The sequence below is a fragment of the Sphaerodactylus townsendi genome, linkage group LG15, assembly GCF_021028975.2.
Source record: "Sphaerodactylus townsendi isolate TG3544 linkage group LG15, MPM_Stown_v2.3, whole genome shotgun sequence".
NCBI classification, from domain to species: Eukaryota; Metazoa; Chordata; class Lepidosauria; order Squamata; family Sphaerodactylidae; genus Sphaerodactylus; species Sphaerodactylus townsendi.
Window position 1 is genome coordinate 2,817,845 of NC_059439.1, and position 16,391 is coordinate 2,834,235.

Here is a 16,391-nt window from a genome sequence, read left to right on the forward strand (position 1 = left end):
CTTCTTCTTCTTCTTCTTCTTCTTCTTCTTCTTCTTCTTCTTCTTCTTCTTCTTCTTCTCCTCAATGCTGCATCCTCTGTTCTGCACGCCTTTGTTTACTGGCTCTGTGGCAGTCTGCCTGGCCGTCTCATAAGCACCCTGTCCATCCGGACTGTGTAAGAACGTGGTCCAGTTCATGATAACAGCAACCCAGAAGCCCATTTGCTTTTCCTTGAAAAGTTTTGGCCTCTGTTGGGTGACTCCTGTCATGATTCTTTTTCACAGATTGCTGTTTCTGAAGGACTTGGCTGTGTGTATTGAGTTTTAGCAAGCCCCAAGGGTGCAAATAGGTTTACCATGCATCATTTTAGCTGGCGATCTTCCAGTTGTAGTGTGTGATGTTGGCCAACACACAGCAAGACGACAGGAGATTTCTGTCTGTAAGATTTGGCCTGCAACCTTCTTTTGTGTGGTTTTCATGGTCTACACTGCTCTTTCCACCAGTCCATTTGTGGGTGGGTGTTACTGTGCTGAATTGATATTTCTCATCCTACGGATGGCCAGGAACTGTTTGAATTCCTCACTAGTGAATAAACAGGCATTGTCTGTTACGAGAATGTGCAGAAGTCTGCAGACACTAAATAACTTATGGAGCACCTCAGTGGTGGCAGATGGTGTATTGTCAACGGCTTTCACAACTGGAATCAACTGGCTGTAGTGGGTTTTCTGGACAGCATGACCATGGTGTGGTCACTTTTGCCTCTGAAGATGCCAGCCACAGGTGTGGGCGAAATGTTGGGAGCAAAAACTACCAGACCTCAGACACACGGCCAAGACAGCTAATCCCTTTGACTTGAGAAGTCATCTAGCCATGTGTAATGTGATTCTACCACACCCAATAGCATGACTCTCATAAATGCGCCAGCATAATGGACATGAAGTTGCAACCAAGGATGACTAGACCATTCCAGTGGTCCTGAGGGAGCATCAAGTGGAATAGCTCTGACTCGTTGGGATGTGTTGCAGGATTTCCACAAGTTCTTTCCTGTAGCCTCCATTTTGGGTCACCACCACATGTAATTCTGAGCCGCTACCTTCATCCTGGCCCTGCCCAGGTGTGTCTCACAGCACTGCTCAAGAAGCACGGCCTTGCCTGGGGTCATATCGCTACTTACATACCCCCACAGAACAACTTCTTCCTGCACACTCAGCTCTCCCTTTCTAATAGAATATGGTTCCAGTTCCTCTGAACAGCATTTAATACCAGTTGATGAAAACAAGGCTTCTGGCTGTACACATCCTAATTTGCTGCGCTGTAGCCGGGGCCAACTCAATGTGACAGAATAAAAGGAGCCCTTCTTGTGGTACAGGCAGATCTTCAGGTTGGTCAGATAATCCTCTCAGCCTTGCATTTGCAGTTACCTAAGTTGGTTTATACGGCATGGAATAATGATAATAATAAAACACCTGGATGAAAGCACATGGTTGAACCCGAGCAGAGGCCTGCCGTGGCACATCCTTCAGTTCCTGAACAATCCCAACACTGGTTTATGATCTGTCAGGATGATGAACGGGCTGCCACAAACATATTGATGGGGTTTTTCTTTCACTGCAGGCATAATGGCTAGTCCTTCCTTGTCTGTGGGAATACCATCTTTCTTCAGGAGAACATGAATGAGATACAAAACAAACAGGTCTCTTTGTGTTGTCCAGCATGATATGCAATAATACCATACTATTCATACCACAAACTGAGGCATCAGAAGTGAGGATGAGAGTGTCGTGACCGCCCCTGTGGTCTTGCCATGCCTTTGGGTCTCCTGGAAAATGTTGGCATCCGTAGCTAGCCACACTTTTAGGCAGTTTGTTGACCCTTTGGCATCTGGAGATGTTGTGAACTCATGTTGGGGCCTGGATTATTGCAGTATCTGGGAGCTGCTGTTCTTTTGAGAAGGGGAGAGGGATCATACAGTTTGAGTGAGTTGGGAGGAGTGGTTGTGCTTTGCTACATCTTTCTTTACTGAACTGAGCTGGACCAGTTCTGGCAACACCTGTTGTGAAGGCCAGTGCCAATTCCCTTCTAATGAATCCAGATTTTCGGTTGTTTGAAAGACAGCGGGGCCAGTCTTGCCCAAACAGAACAGGTCCCTGGCCCTGAGATACCTGGGAGTTTGAGAACTGTGGGTGACATCTCCTTCAACACATCTGAAAACTGGAATCTTCTCACCAGAGTATGCCCTGTGGACTGCTGATTGGGTCACCTTCGGCTAGTTCTTAGACTATTTCTTCTCCTATAATAGTGGCAGAAACTCCTGTGTCTGCTTCTGATTGACAGTTCTTCCATCCATGCTAACAACCACTATGATGGCACCAATGAATAGCCTTTGCATTGTGAACAGTGGATATTTACCAGTTTCTGCTGGACCACTTGGGGAGGGTTTTTCTAAGTGATGAGCGTTTTGGTGGCTCTTCGCTTTACTACGGCAAACTTTCTCCAAATGATGTTCCTTTTATAGCAGTAGCATAAACATGGCTAAAAATCTGTGAGTGATGATGGTCTCCCCAATGGTGACCTTAAGGCTTCTGCCCGGGTATTGCAGTGGCTAACTGTATGGTCACCTGTCCTTCTGGGCTTGGGTTGCCAACCGAAGCAACGACCTGAGGACTGGTATACTTTGGGTTCCAAGTTTGATGTCTTTTATTTGTTTGTTTGTTTGGCTGATCGCTGCCCTTTCCTGGGAGACTCAGGTCAATTTCCAACATTTTTCCCCTTGGCCTGTGGACTCCATTGCAGAGGTGGTTTCTAAAGGTGGCTTTAAGGTCATGTTTGGCACAGCTAAAAGGTGTCACTGAATAGCCAAGTTTGCTGTGCCTCACACAAGCTAGTCTTATTGTCCACTAAATGCCAAATGAACAACTGGATGCCAGGTCTCTAAGTGCTGGCACAATCTTAGCTATGGGTTCCCCTTGGGCTTTGTCAACCAACTTACATTTAAATTGTTGTACAATTACACATTCTGGGTCAGAGTTATTGACCATTCTCTCTAAAAATTTCAACATGTTGCCTTATGTTATAAATATTGTTAGAACAGCCAAGCTTTCAAGTTATATAGATTATAAATTAGACAGAGGTGGGATCCAGCAGGTTCTCACCAGTTCCCCAGAGTGGGTTACTAATTATTTGTGTGTGCCGAGAGGGGGTTACTAATTGGGTCTGCTTTTCCGTTGGAAATTCCATTAGGTCCAAAAATCATAAAGTCCTGTTGTTTCCTATGTGGCTGGTTAGCGAAGATAGAAAACGGGATAATTCTCCCTGTTATTGGGCTGTTTTAAAAACATGTTTTAGAAATATGGTAAAGTTCCTTGTTTAAGGAAAGCATCCTTCTTTTGATTTCTAGAAACAAAATTAAGTATTTGAAAGTATTCAGTATTTGACAGGCAGTCAATTAGAGGAGAAGTAGTTGTTTCTGTTGGCAGTAGACGACAGGACTTGCTATAATGAGTTTAAATTATGGACAGAAAGATACCAGCTGGAAATTAGGGACTTTTTTTTTACAGTAAGAGTTTTTTACAGTAACAGAGAAATGATTAATGCCCCACCCCCGGAATGCCCGGCCACACCCCCGTCGTGCCCCACACAGCCCCATTGGCACTACGCCACTGTTTGAATACCACCACCATGGGAACCTGTTACTAAAATTTTTGGATCCCACCACTGAAATTAGACTCTGATTTTAGGGAGGAATGGAGAATCTGGGAAACTTAAATAAAAGGAAAATATGAACATAACCATGTATATGGTATATAATTTTGTATTTGTATTTTGTTTTTTCTTTTATTGTTTTGTTTCTTTTAATATTATTATTACTACTATCTGTTTTTCTTTTCTTTATTTTTTTACCATTATCATTTTTTTGGTTTATTTAATTGTTCGTCTTTACATGTATTTATTTTTAAACGATGCAGTAGCTGGAAGCGGTTTTAGTTGCAATGTAAATATTAGATAGAAGTTTCTGCATCTGTTTATGCTTTGTATTTTGTGAATGTTGAAATAAAACTTATTGCCGGGGGGGGGGGGGGATCAAATTTTAACATAAGGTGCTTCAGCAGGGTCTGTTTAAAGCCAGCAGGCCCCTGACAAGCCTGTAAGTGGAACCACCACAAACAGAGTTCTTCATCTTCAGTCACAGGGTACGCCTTGAAGAAAAATTTGAGTCATTCACCATGTCTGCTCCGAGGTTCCTGGCTTGGGTCAAAGGCACCCATCTTCCCTAAATGTGCGCCAGCCTGCAGATAATGGTCATGCTTCTCCCTCTCCACTTTTTATATAAAATAATCTGTAATTTCCTCTCTTGCTCTGAGGGGGAGCTGAGACTCCCTCGCCAAGTTGCTGGGTAGCTTTCAAGCAAGGCCCTAAAAAACGTGAGTTGCCCCTTTACTGAGCATTCAAAGCAGAAAATCCCAATTTGATACTCTTCTCGCCTTGCATATTTCTCTCTCACACTTTGTCTTCCCTCCAGAACTCATGCACAGGAACAGGGCAATTTAGAGCAGGCCGGCTGGTCACAGCCAGATTTCCTTGGTGGGCAGCATAATTTGCCTGGTGGAGGTTTCAGGGCTTTGGCAGGGAGGGTCAAGTCCAAGTGCAACCCTGCATTTGGACTCAGGCCATGCCAACAGCTCCAATGAGTGCCCCTCTGCCTCTGGAGGGGCTTCCTTGCTGCTGAATCAATGCCTTCCATGCAGTCTGACTGCTTCTCCCCTTTGCTCTTCAACAATGCCAATCAGCTGGGGGACTCCAGGTTGCCGACTTGTCCTGCTTTGCAGTCTCTGGCAAGCTGGCAGCTTTTAAGGTTGCCAAGGGCTGCCGTGAGCCTCCTTTGCAAGCAAAGATCGCGAAAGGCCTGCCAAATGGGAGTGCTTTTTCATGACTGCCGGGCATTTGGCACAGAGGATCCCGTTACCAAAGAGCACAACCTCCAGCTGAACAAAAGCAAAAAGTTATGTCCAGAATTGTGTTTCCTGTTGAAACCAGCGTAAATGAAAAGTTAGCCCCAATCAGAAAAGAAGTAATCTTGAACTTCCTGAAGACAAACCAAGGCGACCAGGAACAAAGCAACCTGAATCCAACTATGGATGTGCCACTCTTGTTGGGCTTTTACTTTTCCCATAAATCACCCCCTGGAACACTGAACTCTGTGGCTGGAGTGTTGCTAATGCTCGTAAGGGGGACATCAGAAGATGAGGAGGCCTCAGTAGGCCCCTGCGGTGGGTGGGGAGGGGGAAAGCTAAGGAGGCTTGCTTGAGGCTGTGCCTTCACTGATCTGGAAGCCACACACACAGAGAAGCCTAGAAGGAACCATGCTGGGGATACCGGACACCACTGGATCCCGGAGTTCTGAGGCCCTTGTGGAAGGACCTCAGCAGAAGGTTCTAATCCAGGTGCTGCTGCTGCCAGCACCCAGGCTCCAGGGCAGCCTGTACCTCAGCCCCCACCACCACCGCCCACCAGTGAGAGTGCCAGTGATAGCAAGCCTGACTAGAAACCTGTGTTCCAGCTATTCCTTACAGAGCTTTGCAGGATCTGGGCTCCATCAAGCCCTGGCTGGAGAAAGACCAGGAGCTAGTGAGGTTTCTCCCACTTCTGACTATTGGAGGGCAGGACTAAGCAGAGAGCCTTGCTGGTTCAAGCAGTGCAGGCGAACCAGCAAGGTGTAGTGGTTAACAGCGGCAGACTCTAATCTGATGAACCGGGATTTTGCCTTGTTCCTCCACATGAAGCCTGCTGGGTGTCCTTGGGCTGCTCACAGTCCTTTCTGAACTCACTCAGCTCCTCCTACCTTGCAAGATTCCCATATGTCCCGAATTGGTCTCTGCACTCGGCAGAGGCCAACCTACTGGTGATCCCTGGCCCCTCAATGATGTGGCTGGCCCCCACCCGGGCCAGAGCCTTTACAGCTCTGGCCCCGGCCTGGTGGAACGCTCTTCCGCCAGCTGTCCGGGCCCTGTGGGATCTTAATGAGTTCCACAGGGCCTGTAAGACTGAGCTGTTTCGCCGGGCCGTTGGGGAGACTAGCCGCTGATGGCCCCCCCTCCTTATAACATCAAGTGGATCCTGCCGCCCCTTCCCTTTGGTTTTTAAGGGAATTGATAGTAGGTGCCATCTTTTATGTTGATCTTAATAATGCTGCATGTTAATAGGGTAGGGTTTATATTTTTTAGAGCCTGTATTAACTGATATTTAACGGATTTTAATCTGATACATGTGCTCTGTTTTACATGTTGTTCACTGCCCTGAGCCCTCTGGGGGAGGGCGGTATGTAAACCTAACCAATCAATCAATCAACCAATAAATAAATAAATAAATAAGATGTCTGCAGTGGGGAGAGGAAGGGAAAGGAGTTTGTAAACTTCTTTGAGACTTCTGACAGGTAGAGAAAAAGCAGAGTATAAAAACTAAACCGTCCCATGACCCACTCATACCTGCGCTGGCCTAGCTGTGCCCTGATCTCAGGATCCTTTGGATGACCCGGCCTGGCTTCCTGTGACACTGCTGGCCCTTGGTCCTGAGTGGTTTGAAGACTTCTTCAAGCTCTTGCTTGAACATAAGACACTAGAAGTAGTGGCCAGTCGTTCCTGTGTTGTGTGGCGTGGTGCTGTGTTCACAGCCCCCACCCCAACCATGCACAAAGAAAAGCTACATCTGAAATGCTTGTGGTTGGCTTGTGGTTGGCTTGCGGGGGCTTAGCTAAGCCCATTCTTCTGTCAGAACTCACCCCACCATTGATGCTACTCAATGAAGGCTAAATGGAGCTAAAATTGGTCCACCAGCAGAGGCATTCCTCCCATTGGGCAAAGTGGGCAGCTGCCCAGGGCGCCACCTTGTGGTGGGCGACAAAATTGCAGGTTCGTTTATGGGGGATTTTGTATTTTCAGTGTCTTTTCCGTTTTTGGCCTGCAGGGGGTGCATATTTTTAGGCTAGCAGCACCAAAATTTCAGGGATTTTTTGGGAGACTCTCCTGATGATATGACCCATGTTTGGTGAGGTTTGGTTTAGAGAGTCCAAAGTTATGGACTCCCAAAGGGAGTGCCCCCATCTCCCATTGTTTCCAATGAGAGCTAATAGGAGATGGGGGCTACACTTTTGAGGGTCCATAACTTTGGACCTCCTGAACCAAACTTCACCAAACCTGGGTGGTATCATCAGTAGGGTCTTAATAATTGCACCCCTATCTTAATAATTGCACCCCTGACAACAGGTACCCTCTAAATGTCCCCAGATTCTCTTTTTAAATCCACTCCCTTCTTGCCAATGCTTGTTTTCTTTCTTTCTTTTATTCCCTCAATGCCTAATAAAGGTTTTATTATTATTATTATTATTATTATTATTATTATTATTATTATTGTTGTTGTTGTTGTTGTTGTTGTTGTTGTTGTTGTTGTTGTTGTTATATCCACCCCCTTTGGCATGGATTTAAATGGAGAATCTGAGGTCCCCAGTTTTAACATTGAAAGGAATGCTGTTTCAGGGTGGGGGAGAATCCACCCCAAAATAGCACCACTTTCAAAGTTATTTAAACTGGGGACCCCAGATTCTCTCTTTAAGGTGGATTTAAAAGGAGAATCTGGGCTCCCAAGTTTAAATACCATTGAAAATGATGCTGTTTGGGGGTGGATTCCAGCATCACTTGTTTAAACTAGGGAGCCCAGATTCTCCTTTTAAATCCACCTTAAAGGGAGAATCTGGGGTCCCCAGTTTAAATAACATTGAAAGTGATGCTGTTTCCCCCAATTGGGGGGACTGGATACAACACCATAAAATGTTTTCATAGCAGTACTGAAACATTTTGAAAGCATTTTGAAAATGTTTTTCAAAAATTATTTCTGCTATGTGGCATGGCCCATTTCTGTGTTCAGATTTGTGAGTTGGGGAATGTTCTATAATGTGATGGTGACTGAAATGACCTGGTGGAAAAAAATCATTGTTTGGTCACGGTGGGGGAGGGTGGCTGCCCATGGGGGGGCATCAAACTCAGGTTGTGCCCAGGGCTCCAGTTTGCCTAGGTACACCTCTGTCCACCAGTTCTAACTGTTCCTGGAAAAAGCAAATCTGCCCACAGTCACACATACTTTGATAACAGCCAAACTAGTCTACTGTAACACATTGTCTATGGAGCTGCCCTTGAAGTCACTTCAGAAAATTCAACTGGCATAAAATGCATTTGCGAAGGCTCTTATATGGACGAGTTTGAACAACCCTACAAAGCCAGCAGTGTTTCAAGTGGCCTCCATTTTGCTCCTTGGCTCAAGCTACAGTATGGGTTTGACGTACGTTGCTTAGGAACCCACCACCTGCATGGCTGCCTCTTCCTACATCAGACTACCCAGGCTCCAAAATACATGTAGGAACCACCCTTACCTAAGGTCAAATTGGCTGGGACTCAAAAAAGGGTCTGTTAATTGATCAGTCCTGGACTGTGTGCTGCTTAAAGATGAGATGAGCCCCATGTTGTTTGTTTGTCCCATGGGGCTACATGTTTACCAGTGCTTTCAGTAGATTCTACTTGAAGAAGATTGAGCTGATAGGACCAACCAGAGAGAATGACAGGATAAGAAAGGACCCTGCTGCTTATTTTCATACTTAACTAGAGTTCACTGTTGGCTGCAGTCTGTCATTGCTTGGAACTAGAAGACGTCTATCATCGCTTGACAGGGAAATCAAAATGGCAGGGTAGTCATCAAAGCCACCATTTGCCTTCACAATTCCAAATCTGGACCATGGATGGTGCTACCAAGAAAGACCCTCCAACTGTTATTAAGCACAGTGTAAGGAGACAATGTAGCATGAAGAAGTGATGATGCGGAACAAGATTTTGAAAACTGAACGAGGAGAAGTGACGTAGGTATAGGTTTTTAATGGGGTGGTTCGGGGGCGTGACCACACATTCCCAAGCCCCACCCCGTCTCAGTGCTTATAAAAGCAGCTCTCCGACGCCAGAGATGGCAGACTCCCCTGCCCCCCGTCCCCCCATCAGTTGGGCTCCCAGCCGGCAGCCCCTTCTGCCCTCCCCTCCAGGCAGAGGCATAGCTAGGGAAAATGGAGCCCGGTGCAAAATCTGGGCGGCCGCTGTGATGCTGGAATCCACCCCCAAACAGCAGCACTTTCAATGGTGTTTAAACTAGGGAGCCCAAATTCTCCTTTTAAATCCACCTTAAAGGGAGAATCTGGGGTCCCCAGTTAAAAAACATTGAAAGTGATGCTGTTTTGCGGTGGATTATCCCCCACCCTGAAACAGCATCACTTTCAATGTTTAAACTGGGGACCTCAGATTCTCCCTTTAAATCCATGCCAAAGGGACTGAATTTAAAAGGAGAATCTGAGGAAATTTGGGGGGATGCCTGCTGTCAGGGGTGCAACTGTTAAGCTAGCAGCACCAAACTTTCAGGGTATCTTTAGGAGATTCTTCACAAAACCTGGGTGTTATCAGTAAGAAACTCTCCTGGTGATACCACCCAGGTTTGGTGAAGTTTTGTTCAGGGGGTCCAAAGTTATGGACCCTCAAATATGTAGCCCCCATCTTCTATTAGCTCCCATTGGAAACAATGGGGATGGGGCACCCCTTTTGGGAGTCCATAACTTTGGACCCCCTGAACCAAACCTCACCAAACTTGGGTGGTATCATTGGGAGAGTCTCCCAACAAATCCCTGAAATGTTGGTGCTGCTAGCCTAAACATTGCACTTCCTGCAGTCCAAAAACAAAAGAACACTAAAAATACAAAAAAAACCACAAACGGGGGAGGAGCTTCGGACATGTAATGGGCGGGGATTTAACCTGAGAACCTCCCCTTACCTACATCCTTGGGAAGGACAGATGAGAATGGGAATTAAAAGAGGATGTTAGGAAGAAAGTATATATTGACTCCTTTAGGCAATGAAATGGAACCATGTTTCTTCTCCCAGAGTCTCCAGTGGGAGCAGAAGGTCTTTGGCTACTCCTGAGCTCTAAGGGCAGAGGTGGCTGTTTTGTGACAAACAGAGAATTCCTCCAGACATGTCCGTATGTTTTCTTATATTCAGTTGGATGGCAGCTTTCGCCCAAGATAGCAGGAATGCAGCAAGTGAAATGATGATCCCCAACTAATATGGAAAATAGATTCTTGCTGTGCATTGGGATGAGGAAGAATGAATTATTGGATATTTAGAGAAATATCTTTTTAACTTCAGGTTTCAGGTTTCACAGAACAGCCACATAGAATCAGAGAGTTGGAAGAGACCACTACCCACCTCACTCCCAACCCCACACACCCTCCTCCGAGGAACCTGACTCTTCTCTCTCAGCTAGAAAGGAACTATCTCGTGCTGCTCTAGCCCAGCCAACACAGGAAACAACCCCAGGTGACTAACAACAACAATAGAATGTGGATTCCCAGGACAGCTTTCAAAGCGGAGGAGGGGAAGAGACAGACAACTGTGCTCATCTCTTGTCAAGAGGAGAATGAAGATCAGGCCTAGGGTATAAGGCTGGCTATGACCATCACCCAGCTACTGAGTCTGTAACCCCCATGCTCAGAATGGGTTGACCCAGAAAGGGGTGGAGACTCAAAGCTGCAGAGCTCCTGTAGTTTGGAGGAGACAAGGCTACCAGACTCAGACCTTGATTCCTATAAGCCCTTAACACCTTGCTAAGGGTTCTTTTTGTGTTTGTAATGGGTGAGAGTTCTCCTGGAAACCTTCATCATGTTGAATCCTGTTCATCAAGCCCTTGGAGTCTTCAGGAGCCAACCCACTTGCAAAGAAGAATTGGACTTGGCAGTATCAGTAGACTGTAAATATAAGGACTTGAAAATGCAACCTGAACAGGACCTTGAAGTGTGATGTTAAATGTTGATGTTATATGCTATATGTTAAGAAAGTAAACCATTTTGTTTTAAAATTTTAGTTCTTTGCAACTCCTTCCAAGTACTGCCCCACAGAACCCACAGAAAGAGGTTACAAGTCCAGGCCTTCCAACACTTCCTTTATTGGGCTGACAGGCAGCTGTTATCAGATGGCCATGTTGTGGAGCAAGGCACAGCGGGTCAGTGGCTTTGCTTCTGCCAGGGGCAGTGTGGCCCTGCGACCGGGGCTGGAGGCAGCGGCATCTTCCGAGCTTAAGCTTGGCTAAATGCCTTCTTGATGGACACGCATGCCCAATGGTGGGCTCAGTTGTGGGCAGCCTGCTCTGGCAGCTCATCCCTGGGATTTGGTGTCAGCAGGTACAGGAGGAAGGAAGGAAGGAAGGAAGGAAGGAAGGAAGGAAGGAAGGAAGGAAGGAAGGAAGGAAGGAAGGAAGGAAGGAAGGACAGCCATCAAGACCCAGAGACCCTGCCTAGCGGCTGCCCCCACCCTTGACTACTGACCCAGCAGTCATCTTTTGCCCTTCAGCCATGTGACCAATGGATGGTTGAAGAAGGATGCTGCAAAGATCTGCACTTCATGCAAGCTGCCCAGGAACCTGGCCACATGGTCTGTGAAGATGGCTTGGTGGCCACAGGTCCCCTAGACATTCAGGCCATAGAAGTGATGCCAGTTGCAGTAAACCTGGGGGTCATTCCCAGGTGAGGCCAATGTGTGTGCAGTCAACAGTCCCCACAACATTGGGAAAGCCCGTGAATGAGGTAAACCTGGCTTGGATGTGTGCCAGCTCAGTCCCCTCCATAGGGTAGGGTACATATTCCTGCAAGTGGCCCAGCATAGCATCCAGGAGGCTGTGAAGGATCCAGCTTGCCAGTGACTGTGGCAGTGCCAGGACCTCTGCCAGGCTTGGCGGGGGTGGGCGCCAGTGGCTGGAAAAGGGAGGCAAACCAGCACCTTCTGCACCTATTTTTGCTGATAGTGCATAAAGTGAAGCCTTTTGCTCCCAGTGGCCCCAGGGGCCTCTCCCTTTGCCAGCTGGTGAGCAGGAGTCAGGGGTAGAGCGAGGGGAAATTGCATCTGGGGTGTGTGCACCCCCTGAGCCCCTGCTGTGGCACCGCCCACCCCTGCCAAGCCTCGCCCACCCCACCCCCACCTCCGCCACGGCTCTACCCAGGGTGTCACACACCCCTTGTCCCATTGGTGCTACGCCACTGGCAGGAGTGAACACAGATCAGAAGAATTGCTCTGAGTAGCTCACTGTGAGGATTTTTCTGCAGGTGTTACCGCAGCTCTGACCCTCCTTTGGACTTTACAGGCCCAGAAAAATGTCACAAACATCTGCTGAATAAATTACTAAAATGGCAGTGGGAACACCATCTGCCCGAAGAAGAACAAATTGGTTTCTGTAACAGTAAGTCGGTACTTGATCATAGTGTGACATTTTCCTTCTTGGTACAGAAATACAGCGGGCCTGGAAGGCGGAAACTTTACACGGCTTTTATCGATCGTAAGGGCACCTTTGACTCTCTCTCCAGAGATATTCTCTGGAATAAGCTATCTGAGCTGAGTATTGATGATCGACTTTGCTTTCTTATCAGGAAGTTGCATTCTTCCACAACATGTGAAGTAAGATGTAATATTGCTGGCCATGTACCACCAAAATTCCAGTTACCATGGCTCATTCCGCACATGCAGAATAATGCACTTTCAAACTGCTTTCAGTGCTCTTTGAAGCTGTGTGGAATAGCACAATCCACTTTCAAACAGTTGTGAAAGTGGTTTGAAAACGCATTATTTTGTGTGTGCGGAAGGGGCCCATGGGAGTTAAGCAGGGCTGTATTTTTGACTTGTATTTGAGTGTATTTGACTCTTTTTTGTCTCTTTGTATTTGTATTAAGAGTGTATTTGACTCTTTTTGACTTGTATTTGAGTGATCTGGCCCCCTCACTCCTATCTGGTCACAGTCACGTTCCCCTTCTATTATATGTCAGTGATGCGATTTTACTATCTTGCGCTCAAAAGGGTGTCTACTCCTTAGGGAAGTCTCACACTTTTGGGACTATCCTACTGAAAATTAATGTTGGAAAGTCTAAAGTAATGGTCCTCACTAGCAAAGCACAGATAGCGGATTAATAATGAGGCACTTAAAACAAGTGAAACATTATAAACACCTTGGGATTCACTTCCAATTTAATCACAGATGGATGGGTCAGGCAGTGAACGTACTCCACTGTGTTGGCCGAACATAGCTCAGCAGCAACACCCCCCCCCCCCGTCATTTAGAAAGCAAGGACCATTCTCAGGCTTCTGATCATTTTTAAAAACAGTTGTCACCATTTTTAAAAATAATAAAATGTGCTTTAAAAAATCTCATTACAGAATCTTTCATCACTGGTGAGAGCAAAGGATAGATTCAGAGGAGCCCCCTTTGGAGCCAAAATTATGGGTGGATCAACCCCCTCATTAGTGGCCACAGCAGAATGGGGGGGTTGAGGAGGAGGGAGGGGCAACCTCAGGAATTCAGCAGGCACAGGGTGGGAGACAGAGGCGTAGCTAGGGGAAATGGAGCCCGGTGCAAAATCGGAGTTTTGCTGCCCCCCATGTTTGTGTTTTTATATTTTTTAGTGTTTTTCCAGTTTTCGGCCTGCAGGGGGCGTCCTTTTTAGGCTAGCAGCATCAAAATTTCAGGGTTTCTTTAGGAGACCCTCCTGATGATTCCTCAAAGGTTTGGTGAAGTTTGGTTAAGGGGGTCCAATGTTATGGACCCTCAAAATGGTAGCCCCATCTACTATTAGCTCCCATTGGAAACAATGGGAGATGGGGGCACCCCTCTTGTGGGGGCATCCATAGCTTTGGATCCTCTGAACCAAACTTCACCAAACTTGGCTGGTATCTGCGGGAGACTATCCTGATGATACCACCTAAGTTTAGTGAAGTTTGGTTTAGGGGGTCCAAAGTTATGAGTGTCGCTGGACAATATCCTGACATTTTGGTGCCACTATCCTAAAAACTGCGCCCCCTGCTAGTCGACAAAGTAAAAACACTAAAAATATCAAACATGCATTTTTGCTGGCCCCCCAGGCACGTGCCCGGTGTGCTGCACACCCCTTTTCCCGTGGTAGCTACACCACTGGTGGGAGGGGTGTCTCGCCATAGCGGGTTTAAATTATGGGCAGAAAAATACCATTTGGATATTAGGAAGAAACAATTATGGTGAGAGTAGTTCATCAGTAGAATCTGCTACCTGGGGAGGTGGTGAGCTCCCGCTCCCTGGCAGTCTTCAAGCAGCAGCTGGGAAAACACTAGTCTGAGATGCTCTAGGCTGATTGAACATTGAGCAGGGGGTCAGACTAGATGACCTGTATGGACCCCTCCAGCTCGGTGATTCTAACTTCAAACAGCAAAACTGGCATCTTCAGTTTGTCATTTGACAGGTGGCTTCACAACTTAAGAATAGAACATGTTCCATAGCGAAAGGAAAGAATAACATTTATGTCTATAAAGAATGAAAAATGTCCTGCTAGCAGTTATAATATATGTCTGCTATTCATAAGACTTTCAGCGTATAGATTTGGACTGCACAACAGTGTTGCTCACTTCTTTTCGTGCAACTTTCTTATTCATGTTTGCTTACAAGAAGTCGTTGGATTTTCCTGTTTTTAATAAATGTGTTTCTTCTATGAAATTGCACATGTTTTTCTACGTAACTGTATAAGTTTTTCAACAATAGATTTTTGGATATTTTTTTTCGTGGATGTTGTGTGTGTTAAATGCTGTCATGTTGCTTCTGACTATGAATTAATGTCCTACAGTGTATCCCATAATTAACAGCCTTGGTCAGGTCTTGCATACTGAGGGCTGAGACTTTGTAGAGTCAATTCATCTCCTGTTGAGTCTTCTTTTTTGGCTGCCTTCGACTTTCCCCGCCATTATTGTCTTTTCCAGCGACTCGGGTCTCCTCATAATATGAGCAAAAGAGGGACAGTTCAGGCTTGATTTGATCTGGCACCTACTGACTTGTCCTTTCGGCGGTCCAAGAGATCTGTGAAACTCTCCTCCAACGCCCCATTTCAAAGGAATCCACTTTCTTCCTGCCAGCTTTCTTCGCTGTCCAACTTTCACACCTGAACCTGATCTTGGTTGCTGGAGACACATCCTTTCTCTTAAGGAACGTTTCCTAGCTCCTTCGTGGCTGGCCTTCCCAGCCTCCATCTCCCTCTGATTTCTTGCTATATATATTTATAACCTTTATTAGGCATAGAATCCATATAACAGCCAACACTGTCCAAACAAGTATCCCATACATGACAACCATCGCAGGTAATCATTTCAAAGTTTCTATAAGGAACCTAGCTACAAAAGTTAAAATCTCGGAGGCAGAATTGTTTAGTAGAAACGTTATCTTCTCCACAGCAGAGTATTCATTAAGGATTACAGGACAAAGAGCAAAAAGTCTGGTCCTAGATCCCCCATATTTGGGGCAGTCGAGCAATATATGTTCCATGGTTTGAATCACTGTGATGCAATTAGGACATTTCTGCTCTTGCAGGTCGATTTTTCGGAACCTTCCTTGTAGCTGATTTCTTGCTTTTGGTTGACGTCGATGATGGAGCCAAGGAATCGAAAGTCTTCCACCATTTCAATTTCCTCCTTGTCCATCCTAAAGATGCGGACCAGCTCCCTGTTGGTCACTACTGTTGTCTTTTTGATTTCCAGCTGCCGTCCTGCTTTGGCTCCTTTCTTGCCCTTTGACCCTCACCAGGAGTGGTTTCAAGGCTGTGCTCTTTTCCGCTGCTTATTTGGCATCTTTGACACATCTCAGGTTGTTCATGTGTGTCTCCCCCCCCCCCATTTTCCCTCCTCTTGTGGGCAGTTTTTCTCCCTTTGGGGCTGCTACTCTTTTCTTTTTCTTTGTAGGTTGTTTTGTGTGTGTATGTTTGTGTGGGGGTGTTGCCTTTTTCTTCTTCCTAACCCTAGCAAATTCAAGTCACATTTCAGAGTCATGAAGATCTCAAGCACACACTCCCCCGCCCCCCCCCCCCCCCCCCCCCGCGCCTGGGGGTTGTGGCCCACGCCTGCCGGGGCTGGGGGCGGGCGGGGTCTGGCCCTGCCCTGCCTGGCCCGGCAGGCGCCTCCTCGCGAGTAAGGCAGCGCCTCCTCCTGCCCGGAGCTTTGGGCTCTCTCCTGCTGCTGCTGCCGCTCCCGGATTGGCGGCGCTGACCGGCTGCCCCCTGCCCGCCGACGACGACCGCCGCTTCAGCACCGCCGCCCGAGGACAGCTCCCGCCTGCCCGCATCCCTCTGCCGCGACGGCTCCGGCGGGCTGGCTGGGCGGGCGGGCCCGGGAGGCTGGTGGCAGCGGCGGCCGGGAGAGGGCGCGGGCGGGCGGGCGGCGCCTGGGGCGGGTCTGCGGGCCTGGAGGCTTCCCGGGCGGCGGCGCGACTCCCTGTGGCTCCAGTCGGCGGCGGCGGCGGCGGCGGCGGCTCCAGCGGCGGCGGGTGAGCGGGCCCGGGC

The 16,391-nt window shown here is 47.3% G+C and overlaps 1 protein-coding gene across 1 annotated transcript in view; it reads left to right on the top strand.

Annotated features, from left to right (window-relative positions):
* Window positions 1–11,361, top strand: part of MRC2 (mannose receptor C type 2) — a 58,614-nt gene extending 47,253 nt beyond the window's left edge. Inside the window, exon 11 of the mRNA XM_048517598.1 lies at window positions 11,307–11,361. Within this exon, the coding sequence (XP_048373555.1) occupies window positions 11,307–11,354 (48 nt within the window). The 3' untranslated portion in view covers window positions 11,355–11,361. The remainder of the gene's footprint in view (window positions 1–11,306) is intronic.
* The last annotated feature ends 5,030 nt before the right edge of the window (window positions 11,362–16,391 follow it).